Genomic DNA, 17,837 nt, shown 5'->3' with positions numbered 1-17,837 from the left:
AATCCAAATATTGGAAATGTGCTCGCTTAAGTCAGCATCATCTCGTGCATTAGTTGTCCACGGACATTCTTGAACGCTTTCACATCATATTTGGTGTGTCTTTTGCATTATAATATATAATGGTATAAAGCTCTCAAAAAAACATATCATAGGCAAAAAAAAACAAACCAATACATGCACCTTGCTAATAAATGAAGCAAATGATTGTACAATTACTCCACTAACCAACTTACAAAGTAAACGTATTTACACTAAATGGTCTTCAAGTGATGACTTGCTTCTAAAAAATCTTATTGAACAAAACCCAACGTTGCCGGCTAAAAAAGTAGCTACTTTATTCCCAAAAAATTCATCCACTTTCACTCACAAAAAACAAGAAATTATGAACAGAATCTACAAATTTAGAGCAATTGTTTTGCAGCCTCTTCCTTCCATTATAATAAAAAATCAAACAATAGACACATCCACAAGTCAAGTACCAATTGTTGGGCAAAAAAGAAAAAGAAAACATCTAACATACGATTCTCAATGTTAAGGCAACTAGGCCCCCCAACCTTCTTTGTGACACTATCTGTAGCCAAAAAACTATGGAACCATTAATCAAAGCCATCCTTAAGCTAAGTGAAAATTCAACAATGGAATACTCAAATATACAAGCAAAAATACGACACTTGCTTCGATCAGATCCCATCACAACAACTCAATACTATGTTCGCAAATTTCAAGCACTCAAACATCTTATAAGAAAGGATGAAAACATTTTAGGAAAGTTAAACGACTTCTACTTTGTGACAGAATTATAAAATAGAGGGAGTCAACATGACCATGGCCTTCTGTGGATTGACAATGCACCTTCCTTTGGAATATCTTCCAATCATGACATTGAAACTTTTGTTGACAAATATATATCAACAAACATATCTCTTTTCCCATGTGATAAAAAAGACATCCAAGTACACAAACATCGTAGGACATGCTTCAAGAAAAAGAATAAATGTCCATTTGGTTATCCTAGGCCACCAATGTCTAGTACTAAAGTTTTGCTTCCATTACAACATGAGTTAAGAACAAGTACTCTGAAAATATATATATAATCTTATTAATTCGACTTTGCAAAATCAAGATACACAAACATTAGATTATTATGCATTCCTGGCCTCTTTAAACATGACAGAAGAGGAGTACATATTTGTTCTACAATCATCTATTTCACAGCCAACTATATTCTTGAGAAGAGAACCAAAAGACATTTACACTAATAACTTTAATCCTAATTTTTCAAGACTATGGGGTGCAAACACTGACATCCAATTCATACTTAATCCTCATGGCGCAGCTGCTTATTGTACATCTGACATGACAAAAGTGGACAAAGCAACAACTCTTGCAGAGTTAAGCAAGCTCTATCACAATGCATAGACTCTAACTCCCCAACCTAATGAACGAATAAGAAGAGTAGGTAATGCAATCTTAAATACTCAACATATAAGTTCACAACAAGCTGTATGCCTAGCACTATCATTGCCACTTCCAACATCATCAATAGAATTTTAATACATTAACACCAGTACACCATAAAGAAGAACATTATTGCTCAAGCGTAGAGGAAAAACTCCAAAAAATTGGAACCTGAAAGCACAAATATTTTTTTCGACGACATTATTGCAAAATACTTGAAATGCCCTACACATTTGCAAGACCTTTGCTTAGCTTCTTACATTAGCAATTACACTATTTCATCAAACAAAACCAAAAAAAGGAAAAAGGGAAAAATCATTAGATTCAACAACTACAACCAAATAAAAAACCCAGAAGATTACTATAGACAACTATGTCTTCTATACCTCCCATACCATCACATAGAGCCAACTTTGACAACATAAATTCCACATGGCATGATATGTATCACGACAACAAAGCTATAGATCCTAACAAATAACAATTCAGTAAACTCATTCCAAGAAATCCATCAAATTCTATAAGTACAACTACTAGTTATTCAAAAACAATTCTTTACATACAAAATCCAATCCAATGACGAATATTACTTAAACTTCAAAAAGCTCAACAATGAACAACGACTTATTGTTGAAGACATAATGCTAAAGAAAAGACACTGCCCAGACAAAGCTTTCCATTTGTTCTTAACAGGAAATGTAGGAACTATAAAAACCTTTACTCTACTCGCTATTGTGCAAGCCCTACTGTGCAACTATTCACACAAACAGACATAATGTAGAAAATCCAAAAATTCTACTTTTGGCATACACAGGTAAAGCTGCCTTCAACATTGGTGGAACAACTAGTTATCCATGCTGTACTACACCTTCCACTCATGGCATCTCACTACACAAACCTATTAATAGAAAAAAATTGCAAGAGCTATCACAATTTTATCAAGATCTTGAGCTTGTTGTCTTCGATGAGGTGTCATTAATTGGCCATAGTACATTGGTTGCAGTTGACCTTCGTTTAAGAGAAATCAAACACAACCACAGTTAGACATTTGGAGGACTTGATGTTTTATTATGTGGTGACTTATGCCAAGCTAGCCCCACTAAAGATGCATGGATCTTCAATGATCAATCAACACAAACATCATTTTGGAAAGACAATGTTTTACAATATGAACTAACAACAGCAATGCGTCAAAACAACATGCAATTTTTGGACATATTAAATAGAATACAGATAGGTAAGCACACACTACAAGACATCACATATCTTAACACCAACTATTTACGACAACCATTATTGAAACAAAACATTCCACACTTATTCTATACCAATGCATCCAAAGGTATTCACAACCAAGAAGTGTTTCATTTGCCATAACAAAATCCTCATATTCTAGAAGCTAGAGACAAGAGGCACAAGACATGCAGCAAGACCATAAAAATCCCTTTAAACCCCAACCAAACAACGGGGCTACACAAAATTCTTCATTTGAAACCTGGAATGATAGTAGAAATATGTTTAGGAAATCTTGACATTGCAGATGGAATATTCAAAGACTCAAAAATAACAAATGAGCAACATGTTTGGATATTATTCAACAACTCAAACATAGGAAAGCAAGCTCACATAAAAAACTAAACTCTTTACAACATTGACATTCCAAAAACGTGGACGCCAATACAACCAATCACAAAAGAGTTCCAAGTAGGTAAAAATAACTTAAACTCTATTTCACAAAGACAATTTCCAATACAAATAGCAGCTGCTAGAACAATCCACCGTTCACAGGGACTAACAATGGAATGCCTAGCTTTTGACCCATCCCTCATTAAATCACATGGTCTAACATACACGGCACTATCATGTATACGAAACCCAAAAAACCTTTATCTCATCAAACCAATAGAACCTAAGCACATCAAGGTGGATACACATGTCTTAAAAGAAATGGAACCCCGCAAATCCGATAGACAATGGACTCTCCAACAACTAAACTTCTCAGTAGTCCATAATAACAACATCAACTTGCAATCTCTCAACACACGTGCATTCTACTCCTATTCCTTAGACATTCTTAATGACAAAAGTCTCCAAGCAGCCACAATTTTATGCCTTCAAGAAATACATCTCAACACATCAACACAATTAACATTGCCTGGATTTACATGCTTGCAAAAAACAAATGGTGTAGGTATAGCAACATGTTACCAAAAACACATTCAATTGCTTGAGCAACATTACATTGAAGACAAGGCATCACAATATTTACTCACTACCTTCAAAACAAAAATGTTAGCATCTATTGCCATCATAAATGTATACAACTCACCATTGTCAACAATTACAACACTACTAACATCACTTGAAAAACTTCTTCAAAACATAAGAAAAGATACACCACCAACAATCTTAGGAGATTTCAATATTAACTTGAATCAACCAAACAACAATAAGACCAAGCTAGAAACTTTCATGGAAATTAAAAACTTTACACAATTAATTCTTCAACCAACAACAGTTCATGGTTAAACTATAGAGGAACTATAGACCACATTTGGACAAACACACCGAACAAGCATAGTCTAAACGGTTCAAACTATATTTATTGGTCATACCACTCACTCCTTTACACAAACATTGATTTACCTTGCCAATAAAATTAAACGTACTTCATATTCCAATCAATCATCAAGACAAACCAAACAAACATGCACCTTTTTAAACATACAATTTTTATTGTTCGATGATATCTAATACAAAAAAAATTCATTTGGGTTTCCAATTAATTAATTAAATTGCAAATTCCAATACAATATACTACTTTCCAATGAATTGAAGGCAAGCCTATTGAATGTAATTCACCTTGTTGGATCTTGTGGCTTGCAATTCTTACTGGTTACACAAGATCCTTTGTTGGCTAGCTACTGTTGGTACAAGGGCAAAGAAAAGGGCTCTCATGAGCTATGTTCATGATTCATTTACTCTACTTTGTTGTTGTAAGGTTTGAGAAAAGAGAGCCTTAGCTTAGCATCCACCTGGCTAAAATTTCAAATTGGCTAACCAATAGGAAAATGTTATAATTTAGGCTTGCAACTACGAGGGCCAACTGCCTGTGGCTTATGTTGACGGGGATCGAGGAGCCTCCCGAGAGAATCAAATGCAGTAGGTGGATGAAGGATAAAAGTGCATGAGTTGCCGTTGCCTTACAATATTAAACTTTTAAGGTGCGTTTCACATCCATTTGGAATAGAGAACATTGCGCCAGTGTTCATCTCAACTGACAGGATTCCATTTGCTTGTAGGTTTGGGCTGACAACAATCATTGCCAAAACTCATCCAAGGGTATGATGCTGCTTCATGTGCAGTCGCTGGGACAAAATGTGTTGCTACATCTAGTTGTCAAGTGTTTTGCAACATTTTTTTTTTGGGTGAATGTGTGAAAGCAACGGATGCCCGGATAAGGATATTGAGGCTAGGTTCACATCGCCTGCTGCTGGCCATCCTTCAAAAGGTGGTGTGAAGGGCTGCCATCGTGGTTGGCCCAGTAGGAGGGATGGGCTCGGACATAGACACAAAAGATTTGTGTCAGGCCTATGAGGGCCGCCCAAGCCATGGCAAGCTCCTGTTAATCGCTACATGATTGGCTTGCTATGACGACTACACCAAACCACACACTAGTGACATAAATTAGCCAGCTTGCAGAAACCATTTTCCAATTCTATTTCGGCAAGTGGTGGGAGCCCCACCCTCACGAGTCTCGTGTAGGGATGATGCCAAAGAATGTCGGGGGATTTCAAAGGTTGCAGTGTGATGTACAAGGGAGAGGAACACAAACAGAGGTGAGAAATGAGAGAGAGGGAAACAAAGAGAGGGGAGACACCAAAAGAGAGAGAGAGAGAGAGACACACACACACACACACAAAGGTGTGTGGAGGGTGCGTTGACGCGATAAATAAGGATTGAGTGCGAGCGAATCTTTGCTTGTCAACAAGCAGCCAAAATGCTCTTCCAAGTTCCTTGTGTTCATCTTATTCTATTTTCAATATCTTCATCTTCTTCTTCTTCACTCATCTTTCCTGCTCCTGCTCCTGCTCCCGCTCCCGCCCTCCTTTAAACCCTCAATGGTGAGTCGGCCCGAGCGCCTCATCGAACACCACTATGCCATCTCTGACGTCCTCGGTACTGGCGGCTTCTCCGTCGTCCGTAAAGGCCTCCACCGCTCGGATGGTTCCCCCTTCGCCATCAAAACCTTGAAGAAAGTCGGCTTCTCTGCCCCTCCTCCCCCCTTCGCCCGCACCCCCCCCCCCCTCGCCCATGCCTCCGTCTCTGAGGCCCTCGTTGCCAACGAAATCGTCGTCATGAAACGCATCGTCGAAGAGGTCTCGCCTCACCCCAATGTCATCCACCTCCATGATGTCTTCGAAGACGACGTGGGCGTTCACCTCGTGCTTGAGCTTTGTTCTGGGGGCGAGCTCTTCGATCGGATCGTCTCCCTGGAACGCTACTCCGAAGCTGGCGCAGCCGCGGTAATCCGCCACATTGCAAATGGGTTGAATGCGCTGCATCGGGCCCAAATCATTCATCGAGATCTGAAGCCTGAAAATTGCCTTTTCCTCACTACAGCGGAAGACTCACCACTGAAGATAATGGATTTTGGGCTTAGTCAAATCGAAGAAGTGACCAATCCGATCGTCGGGATGTTTGGTTCCATTGATTACGTGGCTCCAGAAGCTTTATCAAGGCGCAGCGTACTGCCCGCAAGCGATATGTGGTCGCTAGGTGTTATCTTATATATTCTCCTCTGCGGGTAAGTTGGGGAATGTCCAGTACTACAACAAATTCTCATAAGCTTGCTTTTCCATGCTTTAGCTCACTATCATCGAGGACAATGCGTACGTTTTGACAATCTAGCCAGCCTAGTTCTCGTTGTAAACGAGTGAAGAGGAAATATTACCAAAGTAACTTGTCAATTGAATGGAGAAGACAATGCATCGGCTACGAAATGCTTTTTCAAACGCTCTCGGTAGTCACATGGAAATAAGGACACACGGAAGGTTGTTCAAGAAGGGCTTAAGTGGAAGAACTATCGTATAGAAGATGATTATCCGGTCTACAAGGGTAGAGTATCCATCGGGATAGTAATGACATTCGGCACCAAATTTGGAATGAATTTCATAATAGTCAAGTGCTGGACTCTTATATGCACTTGGGAGAAGACCATTTTATTGGCCTAAATGGACAAAGATATCCAAGATTATGTATTAATCTAAAAAAAGGATAGATTAAAGAAGTTGAATACCTAAAGTAGGCAAGTTCTTATAACCTTTAGAGATTCCATGTGGCAAATGAGAATGTATCTCCATGGATTTTATTGTGGAATTACCTAGGATACAAATGGGGCGCGATGGATCAATTGTCCAAAATGACTCAACTTTATTTCAACCATAGCGAGAGTGCATCCTCTCGAATTAGCTAGACTATTCGTGCAGCCATTTTTGTGAATATTGTGGATTTATTGTGCAAATTGAGTCACTTTATTTCAATCAAACAAGAAGTGAAAACTCTCGAATTATCTAGACTATTCATGCAACCACTAAGGATATTTGCTATATATATGTGTGTGTGCGCTCACACACACATACTACTAGCTGGTATCGGTATTGATTGGGATGGTAAATTTAACAATCTTCTATTGAGGGCTGTTTTGAGGATATTGGACACTACTCTAAATATGAGTATTGTGGATCATTCATAGAGTTAGTGTGAAAGTTAACGGCTCAATTAGATAATAGAAGACATAATACAAGCATATCCAAGTAAACCGTAAAAGAATTAGGAATATATGTGCCCATATCAGAATTTGCATATAACAGTGCCACAAGAGGTTTTAGTCGTTTGTGTTAATAAATGGATTTCAACCAAGAGGACTAATTGCAGTGGGGCTTGAAAAGAAGGTCCAAAGAGCTAGAGATTTCCTCGAAAAGATGGATCAAGTGCTTTAGATAGTATTAAAAGGTATTCAGGTGTGGGCAAATTTAGAGAAAGGGATAGAACTAGCAGAAGGGAGAGAGAGGAAGGGGGAAAGGGAATGACAAACGTAGAGAGTGGATACAAGAGTTGTGTCACCAGAGTACTCCTACATTAGTTCCTTTGTTCCCCCTTCATTACAGCCATCCCTTCTCGTAGAAGTTTGCCCTCAAATTACATGTTTCTTCTATCTCACAAAGGTGCTGGGACAGCAAAGCGATGCTGACCAGCCTCGTAAAAGATAGGGGTACTCCTGGCTCCATCTGTCGCTGCAAGTGATGAACACTTATCCATAATCTTGACCAGGAAGGATTTCTTTGTGATGATTTTGGTGGCCTTTAATGTCTCCCTTTGCCTTGTCAGAAGCTTTCTTTTTTGGTCCGCCACCTTCTTTCGGTAGTCCTTTGCAAAGTGTCTTAGCATCTCATAGCGGAAGCGCTTCTTTTTTCTTAGAATCTCCCAACTCATCTTCTTTGAAGTCTCCATCAGTAGAGCAATCTGGCTGCGTAGTTGATCTCATACATGTCCGTCAGAATGGTCCATGCTGCAAGCTGAATATGTGGGAGGACTGAATTTGCAGTTGTGTCAATGAGTATGTCTAAAGCCTTTGTACCCAAGCTCTTACTGCAACAGGGTTTGCTGGTTTCACCACTACCTCGGCATCATTCTTTGTGTCTCGGGGCCTCAGCTCTACTTCTGTTATTGTCTACCAAATCACGCTTACCACAAGTGCTCTAGATCGTCATCGTACGAGAGTGGGTACTTTACATCATCAAGCTTTCCTGAATCCCCAAGACTTGGGATGGGTAGTCTACTGGACATGACAAGGACGTGAGGCTTAGGAGGAGACTGAACGCTTATTTAGAATTCTTGTCTGATGCGGAAAATGGAGCCGCCTCTTTCTCTTGAGGGTCTTTTTCCTTCAGTGCTTGGGTTGTATCACAAGTCACAGATGAGGTTCTGATATGCTACAGTGGGTGCTGGGCAAAACACAAGCAAGGATGGCTTCAATGCACAGAGGCAGGTGTCTCCATTATATAGGGCATTCCAGCCCTAAACCTGGCCGAACAGGTTCAGCCAACCAGGCTAAACAGCCAACCAGATCCAGTGACCAAATCTCGAAGAGGTTCATTGTACCTGGCCGACCTGGTCAACCTGTTTGGGCCGACTAGGGGGCCTGGACCAGGCAACCAGATGGCTGATTGGACTAGCCAACAATTGTGGTCAGCTGACCAATTCTGGACTAGATGCAGATGTCGGGCACCTTGAGCAGCCCTTCTCCCCACGCAAAAATGCTGCTGTGTGCAGCCCCAAGCACCAGTGTTCTGCCTCAAACAGAGGCCTACTTGACATAACCTCCCAGGCTCCTGGAATCTCAGACATGCAGACAAACACAAAGAAGCAACCATAGAAACAACACAAATGGGTGCAGGCTAGCTCACCACCCAACCATGACGTCCGTGAGGATGAGACTCGAGAGGTGGGACGTCCCCTCCGAGCCACCAGTTGAGCTGCTAGCACATCTCCCAACCAGATCCCGACCAGCCTACTGTCCCATACCACCATGTGGTGCCTGAGGACCTTGGATCATCTGCTGGGTCTTGGGATACACTAGGAAGCAGGTGCGGGTCCGCAACACGATCTAGGGTCCATACCAGCAAGGAAGAGCTAAGCTTGCTTTGGTTTGCGTGTCTGAACATTGAAGCCCTGGGCTTCTTATATAGGCTCGAGCCCAGTGCGCTAAAAATAGCAAAAACCCTAATTCGAACCCTGATCCATATGTGCCCTTGCAACTCAACCTGAGAATCGCCTGCCTCGCCCCAAGCTTCCCCAAGCTTCCTGAGCTAGTCCTATGCGCCTAAAGCACACGTCAAATACGGTCCATGCACATGACATACTCCCCCTCCTCTAAGAACTCACTTCTGAGTTCATAAGAAAGTTCGACAACTCTCTTTGAAGGTTAGTCAATTTCTCCCATGTAGAATCAACCTCGACATGATCCTTCCACTTAATCTTATATTCAGTGATCGCCCTATTTCTAACTTCACGTGCACGAAACCTAAGAATACTTTCAGGTTCGTATGGTACAAAGGTCAAATCTTCAGCGTCTATAAGTTTTTGAGGAGGGAGTTACTGATTCTCAGCACCCAGTACTTCCTTTAGTCTATGACTTGAAAAATTGCATGAACTCGTACATTAGGAGGCAATTCCAGTTCATATGCAGCTTGTCCAATCCGAAATGGACCACATTATTTGGGAGTAACTTCCTAACCTTACCAATACTTACGCTCTTGAAATCCTTGGGAACTCATAAAGACACCATCATTCCTTCCGAAAACTCTCTCGGAGAACGATGTCTATTAGAATAAAATCTGTCCCGATCTTGGGCACTTCTAATAGATTCCTCGGCAAATTGCAACAGTTCTTGCATATCTTGCAAGAATGATCTGGGAGCATCATTTTTAATTCCCTTGAATCCTACCATTACCGGTGACTTAGGTTGAAATCTGTACATAAGCATAAAAGGACCGAAACTTGTACTTGAATGCTTTGCATTGTTATAAGCAAATTCAATCATGGGTAGATATTCTTCCATCGAACTGTCTCTTGGAAACATATGCCTGAAGCATATCTTCCAAAACTTGGCTGCCTCCTTCCGTCTGGTCAATAGACTGTGCATGTTCAGAGGAACTCAAACTAAGAGTGGTATCTAACCTCTCAAAGACAAGTGTCCAGAATTCACTGTAAACTTTAAATCCTTATCATTGACTACGTCAGCAGGCAACCCATACAGATGAAATAATTGGTCAACAAACTGCTGAGCCAATTGACTTGCTGTAACGGTTTATTGAGTAGGTAAGAATCTAGACATCTTTGTCAAACAGTCTACTGTAACCCATATGGCATCATGACCCACGTTCTTGTCAACCCTGTGATAAAATCCATGGAAATACTTTCCCATTCATTACCAGGGATTTCCAATGGCTGCAATTAGCCCGTGCTCCGAAGGTGTTCAGCCTTGGTGACTTGACAAATGTGCCAACCTACAATATAGTTTTGAACAAATTCCCGCATCTTGGGCCAATAAAAAGTATTCTTCACCAGGGACGTTATCCGATGTACTATTGGATGTCCTGCACTAGGTGCATCACGACACTCTTGAAGAAACTTGGAGCTTAGATCCGACATATCAGGCACAATTCTTTTCATTTCTGAACAACAACCGATTCCGAATCATCCACTGACCTCCTGCCGCCTGTATCGCAGGTGCCACAATCCCTGAGTCTTGGTCAATCATGGAGCTCCCATCTTGGACCTTCTCCCATTTAAGACTGAAATGACTATCAGTCGTGCAAAGCCCTCTCAAGGATTGAAATAGGTCGGAGGACATTTCTATAAATGACATAGCATTTACCATCTTAATGCGACTCAACAACCGGTGGAAGACTAGTTGGTGGGAGAGCCCAATGCCACGAAAGAAGCATGTAGGGTTTGTGAAAAGGGCATTCAATGAACCCTTCCGATACCGTTTTTCAAAGTTGAAATCTTGCATTAACTCTGCCCATCTAGCCTTCCTCCCTCCCAAATCCGTCCCATCATAGAAGAGGAGAGGCGGGGGAAGTGCAGATACACAGCGGCCTATGGATTCCTGTTTGCAGCATCTAACAAGGAACACGGGCGGGGGGGGGGGAGAAAGAGGTGAGAAGAGGGCGGCAGAGGTTGGAGCAGGAAGGGGTGGTGAGGCAGAGATGCTGGAGGGGAAAGGGTGGCGAGGCAGAGGATGAAGGTGGTGGTGGGAGCCCGGAGCAGGGAGCATGTGCAACAAGTCCTTGCAAGAACATTTTCTATTGAAGCACTATCTACTTCTCCGTTGCAAGCAGAGCCTTAGTTGTCCACCTCATGTGATTAGCAACCAATTGGTATGTCTGTTCTTGCCCTTGTTTCAGAATTTGCTTAGCAACCAATTGGTATCTCCGTTCTTGTCCTTATTTCAGAAATTGCTTCTTCTATTACATTGTGCTGAATGAGATTGTATAGGCTGCAGTTGATTGGCGTTGCTCTGTGGTGCTAGCCCTCTGCATGATTAGTTTGCTTGATGCTTACATATCTTGCAACATGAAGACAGTCTGCATGTTTGCTAGTGTGTTTGCGGATATGCTTCATTATAAGCTAGACATTGTCTGGTTACTTGTTTAAGATCAAACCTGGACTTTTATTTTGCAGTGTCAAAGACTTGAGCCTTGTCTCATCTACTAACACATTTGGCCAGATATATTTAAGTCACTTTGGATTGTTATGAAGCTAGCCTGCTGTTGACGTGTGCATGTTACATTGGATCTAGCCAACAGGTATGTCCAGGCTTTAGATGCAAGCGCTTGTAAATGCTTAGACCATACTGTATAAGGATTGCATATAATGACCATGTCAAATTGTGCAATCTTATATAATGACCATTTAAATTTGTTTGGGCATATGTTTGCTCTCCCTTTGTTTTGGGTTGAAAATTGGTGATATTTGCTATGCTTTCTATCTTTTCTTTGTGAAAACATTCTGTGCAAAGAGGTCAAGTGAAAGAACCTGGTAGGTTTTAATGTCTCCTGCAAAATCAAGTTAATCACGTATTCGTTCCACTGAGAGGGAGCATTGGGCTGGGGTCCTGCAGTATGCCAGAGCAAGGGCATAATTTTACTATTTTACTGGTATTTAGTCTCATTTAACATGTGAGAGTGAAACAAAGGAAACGGAGTCTTTGCATTTGATTCATCTTCTGACTGTTTCTTGTTGCATGCCACATAAGTGGGGGTTTGCTTGTCCCAAATATTTTCCCTGCTGGATAATATTTGTAGTTGGATATACATGCAAAATTTCAGAGTCACTGTCTGGAGAGGAAGAGGTTAAATGGCTACTCAACTTGACTTTGTTTTTTGTTTATGATCAGGTATCCTCCATTCTATGCAAGGACTAACAGAGAAAAGCAAGCCCTTATATTAGCAGTGAGTATCAACTTTCACTTCTGCCCATTCTCTTTTGGAATGTTATAACGCTGGTCATAATTGTTGCTGCCCGTTTGAAGTCAGATATCGAAGGCAAATGAAATTCAGAATGATGTCCTCAAGTCAAGAATGGTAACTGTTTTGTCTCTGTGAGAGATAGAGCTCTTTTATATTTCTCCCTTGCTGTCTTGAAAGGAGTTTTCAACTCAACAGACTGACTGCATTTTGGGGAGTCATAATGAACATCAATGATGAGCATTATTAAGTTATGCCAGCACAGCTTAGTTTAAGATGTACCATGTTGTTCTTGCCATGTTTGTGTACTGATTGGGCCTAGGAGAATATAGGATTTGGTTACATGCTGAGATGCTGTATTTGGGGGCTTAGATCCACTATTTACTGTGTTCAGTTTTATTTGTCTGATGTTGTTTGGCATGCTCTTTTCATGGGTTCTCCAAGGTTTAGTGAAGACGATGAGCTCTGTTGAGTTTGCCCCTGAGAATGGTTTCACCCTTACCACTCTTTACAAAACCAAGTGATCAGACATCGGTCAACATATCTCTGTACTGTTACCCTTGGTAAATTACTAGGCGTTCGCCTTGTTTTCAAAGTGTGGCGAATGCACTGAAATAGTTGTCTTCCCTTCCTACTATAACAATTGGAGGCTTATTCAGGTTGCCCTTTCTTTTTTGCATTCAATTTGATGTCCAAAATCTTCAGTAATGGCTGAGCCAAAAATTTGTTTCCTTAAAGCCAAACGAAGCCATCCACCATATGGCAATCTGTCTACATTTTGATTGTGCTTGCACATGATGACCCTCATGATAATGCTAATTATGCTCAGATTTTTGATTCAATAGAAACTCATTGATAATTAATATCTGTACATTTCTATGTTCTTAATCTCTAGTTTTGCTTCATGATTATTATTCTCATCCTCTTGCACTAAATGATTTTCTTGTTTAGACTTTTAGCATATGTTCCAAATGTTTTAGTTCTTAGGTTTATTCTACTTTTAGAGGTCATCTATCTTAGGTACCTGTTTTAGTCACACACACACACACACACACACACACACACACACACACTTTTTTTTTGGGTGGAATCTTTGAGTCATTATATTACAAAAAAAGCTATCCCAGAAAGGGAGAGCTATAATACATCAAGAGAAAATCTCACTGTAGGACAAATATACGTCATGATCAAAGACACGAGATTGCAAGAAATCAAAAAGCGATTGCTGCAAAGAGTGTCTGAAGAAAGAGAAAGTGGAAAAAACAGGATCAGCAAAGACCCTATGATTACGATCCTTCCAGAGAGTCCATAGTGCCCAGTACCGACCCAAACAAAAAAGAAATCAAACTCTTGTCTGGGTGGATGTACACCAAAAAGCCAGAAGCCAAAAGCAATATGAGGAAACCGAGCTCTCAAAATCTGCCCAAGGAAGTCCAAGAAAGCATGAGAGGAAGGACAATGCCAAAAGAGATGAGACACAGTCTCTCTCGGAGCCAGACATCTACGACAAATAGAGGAAGCAATATGTCGTCGTGCCAAGAGCTGTCCATGAGGAAGAACACCCAACAAATCTCTCCACAAGAAAATCTGCTAACGGAGAGGAACTTAGAATGCCAAATCTGTCTCAAACGTTTCCGCCACCATTTCGTAGGACGATTAAGATGCCAAAGCTGATTTTCCTTTTGTGAGATAAATGGTGGAGGAAGTAGAACTTTATAAAGAGAAGAGACAGTAATATGTGCAAACTGCAGAGGACAGGATGACAAGCCCACAGAAGAAAGTGTCCAGTCTTGAAGACGATCCTGTAGATGCAATGGAGGAACCGGCTGAAAAGGCTGGAGCATCAAAGTAATCTTATGCCAAAGTGGACGATAATGCATTCCAAGGCCAAATTTGGCAACAGCCAAAGGAAAAGTAAGGGGAATTCCATCATCATCAACAACATCCTGAACTAAACGAATCCCCTTGAGACTTAGAAAATACGAACGTCGAGGCTCCTGCAAAGCCAAAGGAAGGGCGGACACTCTAGACCAATGTATACTTTTAGCTCTAAAAGAGTTGCTGTGCAAGGAATCACGGCCATGCCAATCCAAGTGAGAAAGGATATGTTTCCAATCCATTAACAAATGGGAAACCAAAGGACAGCCGGGGATTTTGCCTGTCACAGAATCAAAAAGAAACTCCCACTGGGAAAGCTGCCAATGATGAAAAGCTGGAGATTCAACATGCAAGAGTAAATGACGAATCATGGCAGCCCATGGCTGAGAACCTTGCAAAAACTGCAGCATGAGTTTCCCCTTATGAGCAAGAATGTGTAGATGGATATTAAGAATATTAAGACCTCCATGCATCTTTGAAGAACAAAGCTGCTGTGCCGGAAGCAAACGCAGGCTTTTTTTGCCATGGCGAGAACACCAGAAGATTTCCAGCACCTCAGACATAAAAGAGGCAAGATCAGCCTTGCTGAACATAATAAGAGGCAAGTAGAATTGAATATACGCCATCAGAATAGATTGCACAATTCGAAGACGAACATGAAGAGGCCGAGTTGCCAATTTCCAGTTTTCCAGCTTTTTCTTGAGAGCTGCAAGGATCCAATCAGATTGTTGACGAGGAGAAAGTGCCCAACTCAAAGGATAGCCAAGATGACGAACCAATGGAGTTGGTGGGATGATTTCTCTAGGCCATAAAAGAGAGTGCCATTCCTTGGAATGCAAAGGCAACAATTTTGATTTTTGAAAATTTACATGAAGCCCAGCAGCTAAACCATATAAAGAAAGAACTTGCATCAGCTCAGAAAGATCCTGCTTTGTATTGCGGGGAGTGAAAAGAGAATCATTTGCATAAGCTTGAGCAAGCAATGATTTACTGTCATGAATTTCCAAACCATGTAGCTTATCCGTAGTAGCTACGAGATGATCCATATACTGAAGCATGGGGTGCGTGGCTATAGCATACAGGAGCGCACTAAGTGGATAGCCTTGACGCATCGAGCAATGAAGAGTCCATGCCTCAGAGATATCCCCAGAAAGAATGCAAGCAGCTTGACTGTCATTATAAAGCCAGTATATGATATGCTGCAAGTTCTGCCCAAATCCCAAAGCATGCATTGTTTGAGAGATGAAGTTCCATTGAACAGTATCAAAAGCCTTGGCAATATCAACTTGCAGTAAAAGAACATACTGCTCCGTGTATTTGGCATACTCAATTCCAACATAAGCATTTGCGATATTTCCAACACAGATACAGACACACACACATTTTTTTTTTTTGGGTGGAATCTTTGAGTCATTATATTACAAAAAAAAGCTATCCCAGAAAGGGAGAGCTATAATACATCAAGAGAAAATCTCACTGTAGGACAAATATACATCATGATCAAAGACATGAGATTGCAAGCAATCAAAAAGTGATTGCTGCAAAGAGTGTCTGAAGAAAGAGAAAGTGGAAAAACAGGATCACCAAAGACCCTATGATTACGATCCTTCTAGAGAGTCCAGATTGCCCAGTACCAAACCCAAACAAAAAAGAAATCAAACTCCTGTCTAGGTGGATGTACACCAAAAAGCCAGAAGAACTTGCCAAAAGCAATATGAGGAAACCGAGCTCTTAAAATCTGCCCAAGGAAGTCCAAGAAAGCACGAGAGGAAGGACAATGCTAAAAGAGATGAGACACAGTCTCTCTCGGAGCCAGACATCTGCGACAAATAGAGGAAGCAATATGTCGTCGTGCCAAGAGCTGTCCATGAGGAAGAACACCCAACAAAGCTCTCCACAAGAAAACCTGCTGAGGGAGAGGAATCTTAGAATGCCAAATCTGTCTCAGAGGTTTCCGCCACCATTTCATAGGACGATTAAGATGCCAAAGCTGATTTGCCTTTTGTGACATAAATGGCGGAGGAAGTAGAACTTTATAAAGAGAAGAGATAGTAATATATGCAAATTGTAGAGGACGGTATGACAAGCCCACACAAGAAAGTGTCCAGTCTTGAAGACGATCCTGTAGATGCAATGGAGGAACCGGCTGAAAAGGCTGGAGCATCAAAGTAACCTTATGCCAAAGTGGACGATAATGCATTTTAAGGCCAAATTTGGCAACAGCCAAAGGAAAAGTAAGGGGAATTCCATCATCAACAACATCCTGAACCAAACGAATCCCCTTGAGACTTAGAAAATATGAACGTCGAGGCTCTTGCAAAGCCAAAGGATGGGCAAACACTCTAGACCAATGTATACTTTCAGCTCTAAAAGAGTTGTTGTGCAAAGAATCACGGCCATGCCAATCCAAGTGAGAAAGGATATGTTTCCAATCCATTAAAAAATGGGAAACCAAAGGACAGCCGGGGATTTTGTCTGTCACAGAACCAAAAAGAACCTCCCACTGGGAAAGCTGCCAATGACCAAAAGCTAGAGATTCAACATGCAAGAGTAAATGACGAATCATGGCAGCCCATGGTTAAGAACCTTGCAAAAACTGCAGCATGAGTTTCCCCTTGTGAGCAAGAATGTGTAGATGGATATTAAGAATATTAAGACCTCCATGCATCTTTGGAGAACAAAGCTGCTGTGCCGGAAGCAAACGCAGGCTTTTTTTGCCATGGCGAGAACACCAGAAGATTTCCAGCACCTCAGACATAAAAGAGGCAAGATCAGCCTTGCTGAACATAATAAGAGGCAAGTAGAATTGAATATATGCCATCAGAATAGATTGCACAATTCGAAGACGAACATGAAGAGGCCAAGTTGCCAATTTCCAGTTTTCCAGCTTTTTCTTGAGAGTTGCAAGAATCCAATCAGATTGTTGACGAGGAGAAAGTGTCCAACTCAAAGAGCTAAGATGACGAACCAATTGAGTTGGTGGGATGATTTCTCCAGGCCATAAAAGAGAGTGTCATTCTTTGGAATGCAAAGGAAACAATTTTGATTTCTGAAAATTTTCATGAAGCCCAGTAGCTAAACCATATAAAGAAAGAGCTTGCATCAGCTTAGAAAGATCTTGCTCTGTATTGCGGGGAGTGAAAAAAGAATCATCTGCATAAGCTTGAGCAAGCAATGGTTTACTGTCATGAATTTCCAAACCATGTAGCTTATCCGTAGCTACGAGATGATCCATATATTGAAGCATGGGGTGCATGGCTATAGCATACAAGAGCGCACTAAGTGGACAGCCTTGACGCACCGAGCAACGAAGAGTCCATGCTTTAGAGATATCCCCAGAAAGAATGCAAGTAGCTTGATTGTCATTATAAAGCCAGTATATGATATGCAATTTCTGCCCAAATCCCAAAGCATGCATTGTCTGAGAGATGAAGTCCCATTGAACAGTATCAAAAGCCTTGGCAA

At 41.1% G+C, this 17,837-nt stretch overlaps 1 protein-coding gene across 1 annotated transcript in view; it reads left to right on the top strand.

Moving 5' to 3' along the window:
• The first annotated feature begins 5,494 nt into the window (after window positions 1–5,494).
• LOC147896625 (calcium and calcium/calmodulin-dependent serine/threonine-protein kinase-like) overlaps window positions 5,495–17,837 on the top strand; it is a 67,451-nt gene continuing 55,108 nt past the window's right edge. The window contains exons 1-2 of the mRNA XM_087382047.1: window positions 5,495–6,265; window positions 12,425–12,479. Of these exons, the coding sequence (XP_087238173.1) occupies window positions 5,580–6,265; window positions 12,425–12,479 (741 nt within the window). The 5' untranslated portion in view covers window positions 5,495–5,579. The remainder of the gene's footprint in view (window positions 6,266–12,424; window positions 12,480–17,837) is intronic.

This window comes from Dipteris shenzhenensis, chromosome 11, assembly GCF_047967505.1.
Source record: "Dipteris shenzhenensis isolate YYH24624 ecotype China chromosome 11, Dip_SZ_1.0, whole genome shotgun sequence".
Taxonomy (NCBI): Eukaryota; Viridiplantae; Streptophyta; class Polypodiopsida; order Gleicheniales; family Dipteridaceae; genus Dipteris; species Dipteris shenzhenensis.
Note: the sequence above shows the minus strand (reverse complement) of the source record. Positions and strands in the feature narration are given on the sequence as shown.